The 8,712-nt window shown below is 34.8% G+C and overlaps 1 protein-coding gene across 1 annotated transcript in view; it reads left to right on the forward strand.

Moving 5' to 3' along the window:
- LOC114356778 (dynein regulatory complex protein 9-like) overlaps positions 1 to 8,173 on the forward strand; it is a 32,776-nt gene extending 24,603 nt beyond the window's left edge. Inside the window, exons 9-10 of the mRNA XM_028310134.1 lie at positions 7,314 to 7,494; positions 8,109 to 8,173. Coding sequence (XP_028165935.1) covers positions 7,314 to 7,494; positions 8,109 to 8,173 — 246 coding nt within the window. The remainder of the gene's footprint in view (positions 1 to 7,313; positions 7,495 to 8,108) is intronic.
- The last annotated feature ends 539 nt before the right edge of the window (positions 8,174 to 8,712 follow it).

An 8,712-nucleotide genomic window follows, 5' to 3' on the forward strand; every position in this document is an offset into this window, starting at 1 on the left:
CAATCCGGATTATTCGAAATTCGAAAATTCCTGAAAAATCCGGATTTTGAGTCTATAAAAAAATCCGGATTTTGACTTTGAANTTTTTACAGTTTTTTTATTTTATTTTTAAATTCATGACGTCTCACCCCGGCTTGTATCTATTTATAATAGATAAAATCTTCTTCTTCCTTAAACGCTTCCTTAAACTGTATCGGTATCGGTACATAAGATGACGTCATTTTTTCTTGAATTGGAAAAACATTATTATGTAGGTTTGTACCTACTAATCAATGTTTGACTAATGCTAATAATACTATTGATAGTCTTACAAAGTAAGGCTTCATCGTCACCATTATTATCTATTTATTAAAAAAAGAAAAAAGGTCAATTTTAACTCCAGGTACTGTTTTAGAATTGGTTCGCATAAATAATTTATGTATAACGTTAGAATTCTCATAAGAAGAGATGCGACATCATGAAATTCATTGAATCATTTCTTATCTTGCTAAATCTTTTAGACAAGCAAAGTATCTTATTATACGTTAAAGCGATAATAAGTATGCCTTTATAAATATAACACAATAATAATTACACTGTAATCAATGTAATAGAAAATTATTGATGCATCAAAAAAGAATGCGGGCCGCTTGTAATAATAACCGGACTAGTGGACTTTGGTCAGTCGAAGAACGAACCGACCACAAAAAATAAACTATGTATTATGTAGGTACTGTTAATTATGAAAAATCTAAAACGTTAAAATAACGGTATCGTTGTGGCCAATGAGATGCTGTCATAGTGACATTGACAATACGTCAATGTTACGCTAGCATAAAAACGTCAGAATAGAAGGACGCGCGGAGACGACTCCGCGCTTTTGTGCTAAGTGATGAATTGTATTTAAAATAAGGCAATATAATGTGAAAGTTAAGTATCCAGTGTTTTATTTATGAGAATAGATTTACCGGCCTCTAATAGTTCAGAAGTGAGATCTGAAACCTATGATAGTAACGTGATTTCAAAGTGTTCCAGGTGACCAATGTTTCGTGTTATTTGTCACGAATGATATCACAAAACGCCCACGATTCTATGATTATAAATGAATATGATGAAGAGAGAATGTCAAGAAAACACGCTGACAACTGTGTGAGATGCAGAAAAGTATTTAAATTGTTCCTTTAGTTCTTCGTTTCACTTATGTTATTGCACGTTACGACGCATTATCCAACAATATCGGAGAACATTTCCTCGGTACGACTGAATCGCGACTAACCTGGCGTCGCGGGCGATGTTCGTTTCTGGGCATATCGCGGAGACCCGCGCCACGCCCCCGTTTCACATCTATTCCCTTCTATGATCTGAGTGTCCGCCCTACCGGACAAATTCAAATTAAGGGTTTTAATTATCTTCTTAATCTTGACTTGTTCTCTCATATTAAAAAATGCAATCTCTGTTTCGTCACATTTATTCCATCAATAAATCACGTCACGCCAATTTTGATTTATAATATTAGTCCGTTAATTGACAATTGACTTGATTGTATCGACAATTCTTTATTGCCTACGTCAAAGAACTCACTACTTGACTATTCCCACCTCTAGTTCCCACCGCTGCAACTCCTGTGTAGCCAGGATCTACAGCTTGACCGCCAATAAAAACCCAACCAGTGAAGGTCAAGTTTAAAAAAAATCCTGTTGTGTTATCATACTGTTGTGTCACTTAAAAATTAAAGATTGATGGTGAAAACGGGCATTAGTCAACTATTTATAGAAATACAGTCTTGTTGTATTAACTAGTTCAAAATTAGATACAGGTCTAGCCTAGGTCAAAGTGTGGGCGGTTAGGGCCAATGTCAATGTCAAATAAACAATTCCCACAAAAATAGATCAAACTATAAATGCAAAGGAATACGGTTCAAAATTAAATAAACTTTTGGATATTAACCTTAATAATATTTTATGAAATGACGTGGATACTGAACTCTAGGTCGTATTAATTAATCAAATTCAAATTATTTATTCAGTACATAATCATCTACTCTACAATTTTTGTACGTATTGAGTTGCGTCTCTATTTTCGCTTATAGAGCTGAATCTTATTTTTGATACGATGTTTAGTGATTACATATTCAATATCTAGTAATTATACACCGATATCAAGTTATAAAATCATATAAATGCGTATTTTGATTTGACACTGTGTTTATAAGCAAAAATCCTCTAAGCTATAATTTTTATTGACCATGAAAGTTTAAAACAATATATTATCCTCTTAGTTAGTAATAAACTAAAGTAAATATAAGCTATTATGTGCTAATACCCGATTGTTTTTAAAGTTACACAATTACAATTTGTTTAAAAACAAAACTTTTCCTCGTTTGTTGGTATTCCGAACAAGATCGCCTACTGTTACCGAATTCGCGCAAAACGCTCTGAATATGAAAGTAAACCGAGACGGGCCTTTCTTTGGTTGTACTTGTTTTAGTGATGGCCGATGTGTTTACTGTGCGATTATATCGATACAATTTAGTAACGATGTTTTATTTGCCTTATATGCCTTATTATCCGAAACCATATTTTTTTATCTTTTATTAATAGTTCACAAATTATATGAAAACAAATATTTTACTTGTAGTGTTTGATATTAAGTTACTAAACACTTTACCGCTTTTACTCTACATTTCATTCAATTTTTCCATTTACTCCAATTTCTCTATAAGTATTATACCTACTCGTAGCCTAGCATTATCCATAGGCTAACGTGCTATAATACTTATCTATTACATTTGTGATCATAATGGGAAAAAATCCCGATATATTTCCGCAAAGACCGCATGGTGTATTTGAACATGAGTATCGATAATTGGTTTTTGGACAACTCTACTTCAACGTAAAGTTTCGGCGATGAATATCGATTCACTTATTACGACGCAACTTGACGCTCCCACGCAAACTTAGTATGCGAATCCGGTTTAATCATACTTCATTTTCAATATTTCAACGTTCCACGAAAAAGCCCGGTTTTGTCTAAATTTTGCGGCTGACAGCCCTTTGAGATCGCCCTTTGTCCGTATTGCATAATATCCGAGTAGGGTTGTGGTATCTCGGCTAGTTTTCAGTTTTCTCAGATGTCTTTTATTACGAGACCTTTATTTCTGACACCAAAATAGAAAGATTGCCTTATTTAGATATATATTTAGATTAGTATAAAATAATGTCAATGTTGATAACGTCATTAGTGGCGGTGTCTTTCACATATTTGGATTTTGACATATCTGTCAATGTCATGTCAAAAATAACCAATCATGCAGCATTTGGACCTCGCACCTACGTATTGCCATCTGGCGGATTTTTCAATCGCGAAAACCTTCATTGGTTCTCACGGAATACCAGCGTTATGTGAGTTATGTCCTGGGTTCTAACTTCTACTCTAGAACATAACCGCTGGTTTCCATTTTGGTCCAGAAATTACCTAAGTATATAATTACATAGTGCACACTGATGATGATGATCCATCCGGCCGATTTCGTCCATGGCGACCACTCCGACTCCTAGCTGTCTTGGCGACACTGGTGTGCCCGAAGAGTGCACACTATTTGTATAATGAAAATTGTGTATTTTAAAGTAAATAAACAACTTTTATTTCTTTCAAAAATGAAAATGGATTTTTTTTCCATTTCTACGAGGGCTGCACTAAAAGTNGGCCAACTAAAAATCGGTAGTCTGCGCCTAATCCTAATCTAAATTTTTATTATTTTTTTACCTTAGACAAAGAAATAAAGTAAAAAATACCTTCATGATAGTTAGTTTACAAGTATATTCATAATTACTTACATTATTTTGTTATTAAAAATTAATTAACTCGATAGATGCTAAAATACTAGCTAAACTGCTAAAGCTAATGTCGATGACTGCGTTATTTTTAACATAATAATTTATTTGTGAAAGTTTTAAACATACAAAAAAGAAATACGCTAACTTGTGTCTAGTCTAGACCGTCTTAGAAGAGGAACTAATAGTAGTTAAACTTTTTTCGATAGTGATACGTAACTTAATCGACGTTTAATAGATTGACGTAACGTAGAGTTAACGATTGAAGAAAATAACCTATCTACAGCGAGTCTTTATTGAGGCACGGCATGATCTATGACATCTTCTCTGAATGTTAATGGGCGCTTGCATTAATATATCGTAAACCTTGGTATTATTCCAGTTCCTTGACGACGTTAAATAATGCCCATGTACTTTATCCACAGCCGTGGCTAAAATGATTCTAAACTTATGTTTGACGTTGATTTGACGAAGAAGTGTAAGTGAAGTATTGTAGAAACAAGAAGTAATGAGTAATTCACAAACTCGGACCACAAGCCTACGGCCCATTTGGGACGAGTTGCGGAAAATCTAAATTATTTATTGAAATTTAGTTTGTCACATATCGGCATAAATTATAGCCTATATGTTAATCTGGGTTATTATAAACAATAATACTGTAAAGTTTCAACAAAATCCGTTCAGTAGTTTTTGCGTGAAAGATTAACAAACATCCAGAAATCCACACACACTTTCGCATTTATAATATTAGTAGGATTTCATTCGTCAACTCGTCCCATTTACTTTTTTCGTGAAACTTTAAAATGTATACTTGTCTCTACATTATGCATTAATTAATTATCTTCTTTAGATAGGCAATCAGATTCTTAATCTTGACTTGTTCTCTCATATGGGGTCATCCATAAAGTACGTCACACGTAAAGAGGGGGGGAGGGGGTTGGCAAAGTGTGACATGGTGTGACAAGGGGTGGGAGGGGTCCTAAGTTATTTCATATAAAAAAATACTTAATTTAAATAGAAATACAACTAATTTGAACTAATTTCGGATCTGCTGTTAATTTAATAATTTTTCGATGTGAAATTGCAAAACATGTGACGTCACACTAGTGAGGGGGGGGGTCTCAGAAATGTGACCACCTGTGACAAGGACGGAGGGGGGGTCAAAACATCATGAAATTCGTGTGACGTACTTTATGGATGGCCCCTATTAAAAAATGCAATCTCTGTTTCGTCACATTTATTCCGTCAATAAATCACGTCACGCCAATTTTGATTTGTAATATTAGTCCGTTAATTGACAATTGACTTGATTGTATCGACATTTTTTTATTGCCTACGTCAAAGAACTCACTACTTGACTATTCCCACCTCTCGTTCCCACCGCTGCAACTCCTGTGTAGCCAGGATCTACAGCTTGACCGCCAATAAAAACCCAACCAGTGAAGGTCAAGTTTAAAAAAAATCCTGTTGTGTTATCATACTGTTGTGTCACTTAAAAATTAAAGATTGATGGTGAAAACGGGCATTAGTCAACTATTTATAGAAATACAGTCTTGTTGTATTAACTAGTTCAAAATTAGATACAGGTCTAGCCTAGGTTAAAGTGTGGGCGGTTAGGGCCAATGTCAATGTCAAATAAACAATTCCCACAAAAATAGATCAAACTATAAACGCAAAGGAATACGGTTCAAAATTAAATAAACTTTTGGATATTAACCTTAATAATATTTTATGAAATGACGTGGATACTGAACTCTAGGTCGTATCAATTAATCAAATTCAAATTATTTATTCAGTACATACATAATCATCTACTCTACAATTTTTGTACGTATTGAGTTGCGTCTTTATTTTCGCTTATAGAACTGTATCTTATTTTTGATACGATGTTTAGTGATTACATATTCAATATCTAGTAATTATACACCGATATCAAGTTATAAATGTGTATTTTGATTTGACACTGTGTTTATAAGCAAAAATCCTCTAAGTTATAATTTTATTATTGACCATGAAAGTTTAAAACAATATATCCTCTTAGTGAATAATAAACTAAAGTAAATATAAGCTATTATGTGCTAATACCTGATTGTTTTTAAAGTTAGACAATTACAATTTGTTTAAAAACAAAACTTTTCCTCCTTTGTTGGTATTCCGAACAAGATCGCCTACTGTTACCGAATTCGCGCAAAACGCTCTGAATATGAAAGTAAACCGAGACGGGCCTTTCTTTGGTTGTACTTGTTTTAGTGATGGCCGATGTATTTACTGTGCGATTATATCGATAAAATTTAAATACGATGTTTTATTTGCCTTATTATCTGTAACCATATTATATTTTTTTACACAACGATGGAAACAAATATTTTACTTATAGTGTTTCATATTAAATTACTATTAGAGCACTACTGCTTTTACTCTACATTTCATTCTCCAATTTCTCTATTATAAGTAACAACGGTTTATAGATATTATAAGCACTCGTAGCCTAGGATTATCCATAGGCTAACGGGCTTTGTCTATTACATTTGTGATCATATTGGAAAAAGAAACCGATCTACTTCCGCAAAGATCACACATGGTGTATTTGACTATGAGTATCGATAATTTGTTTTTGGACAACTCTACTTCAACGTAAAGTTTCGGCGATGAATATCGATTCACTTATTACGACGCAACTTGACGCTCCCACGCAAACTTAGTATGCGAATCCGGTTTAATCATACTTCATTTTCAATATTTCAACGTACCACGAAAAAGCCTGGTTTTGTCTAAATTTTGCGGCTGACAGCCCTTTGAGATCGCCCTTTGTCCATATTGCATAATGTCCGAGTAGGGTTAAGTCATAAGTTTATTCAATTTAAAAAAAGTTTTCTCAGAGGTCTATTATTACGAGACCTTTATTCCTGACACCAAAATAGAAAGATTGCCTTATCAATAGACATGACGCTTTGTCATTAGTATAAATGCATTAGATAGCCAGTTCCTATGTGGTTGAGGATTCCGGGTGAAGCTCGCTTCTACCTTCGGCCTGATCATCACTTACCATCAGGTGAGATATAGGCCAAGAGCTTCCTCGTTGTGGATAAAAAAAAGTTAATGTTGATAACGTCACTAGTGACGCTCTCTTTCCAGTTGGTTCTCATGGAATACCAGCGTTATATCCTGGGTTCTAACTTCTACTCTAGAGCATAACCGCTGGTTTCCATTTTGGTCCAGTATATTTGTATATTCTAGTATATTTGTATCCACACACTATTTGTATATTGTGAATTGTGTATTTTAAAGTAAATTCATTACTTTTCCTTTTTTATTTCAGATTTTAAATTATTTTTTTCCGTTTTGAAGTTCATAAGTGCCACCTGTGGTCTAAATTGAATAAAATATTTTTGATTTTGATTCCATTTCTTGTAATTTATTTAATTGGTTCCATATAAGTAAGTGAGAACTCTTCTCATTTATCAAAACCAGAATTTTCAAAGTGCCGTTTCTTCATTCCAGAGTCGTCCAGAGAAGCAGTCGTCGCTAGCGTCTGGGCCTCCGCCCCCCGCGCCCATAGTGCCACGGTCCGCCGACGGGCCCCGGCCTCCAGGCTGGAACGGACAGCCGCGAAGACATGGCTCCAGCCGGTTCAATGTTCACCACCACAACCAGGAGTTGGTCAAACTACCGCCCATTAAAGGTCAGTGATGATGCTGGTATACCAAAAAGTGAAGAAGTTTCTGTTAGATCCTCCCAATGAGATGGTTTTAGTTTTCACGCTCGTAGTTCGTAGATGAAGAAAAATACTTTGAAAATTCTTTCGAATTCAATTCTAACAAAAGAGTACAATTTCTTTCTGTTATTACCTAGACGCTTGATTTTTTAAACAACTTGAAAGAACTACCAAATATCGAACTTACTACTTACCTAAGGTTGACGCTTGAGGTGGGAGATGGATAAATAAGCCAGTATCCAAACGGCAAACGCCATTTTAACGACGAAAATCAATGCCAATAATATTGCCTAGGTGCCAAGTATCGTTAAGATTTTCAATCAATTAGGAGATGTCGATAAGATGCAATAATTTATTAAATTAGTCCAACATTTCTAAATATTTCTCGCGCATCGCATTAATCACATTACTGCCTACAGCAATTAAGTAATTAATCCAATCAACTCTTGCTTCTGATCGAATGCGCACGAGTGGAATCGATTGCAGCCCGATCGAATTCTCAGCGTGACTACGCGTAGCAATGCGCGACTAATTTTAGTTAAGTAGATTACGTCCGTATTTTTGCAGACATTAAATTCCAGTTCCATACTCAGTTTCTTGCGAGGATCAGAAGCCCTCAGGTAAAGTAATGCTGGACTTCTGTTAAACTGATTTCCATCCAAAAAACTGTCAATGTACAATACAAGACATTACAAATACGGTCAGTTTTTGGGTATAATGTCAGTTTAACTGACCGTGAATGTTCAACTTAACATTGGTACCAGATTAATTTCATAACACGTAAATGACCATTCAGTACACTAGACTGAGCCCTTACATCAAAAGTCAGGAATTGAGACATTGTGTTACTGTGTAAAGTTTTCCTGTACTTAATCGTCGATCTTCTAATTGCACACCGCAGCTTTAATTGTAGTTCTACAGAATGGAGAAAAAGTATCATTGCGTGTGATAATAATTGACATGTCCGGCATGGAGTGTAGTGTAACGCAAATTGATTTTAATCATAGAAGTTACACTTACTTGCGATATTTGGTTCACTGTAGTTTATTTTTCGAATCGCTGGTGGGCCTAAGATTCCATACTTTTGTATCATTAAAAGCGGAGAAGCAGATTCCACTCGTATTGGGTTATTAGGTTTAGAGTTACCCCGAAAAACCTCATCAGAAGTTTCGAATGTTGCCATCT

Source organism: Ostrinia furnacalis, unplaced genomic scaffold (assembly GCF_004193835.3).
Source record: "Ostrinia furnacalis isolate ACB-3 unplaced genomic scaffold, ASM419383v2 OfSCF2912, whole genome shotgun sequence".
NCBI lineage: Eukaryota > Metazoa > Arthropoda > Insecta > Lepidoptera > Crambidae > Ostrinia > Ostrinia furnacalis.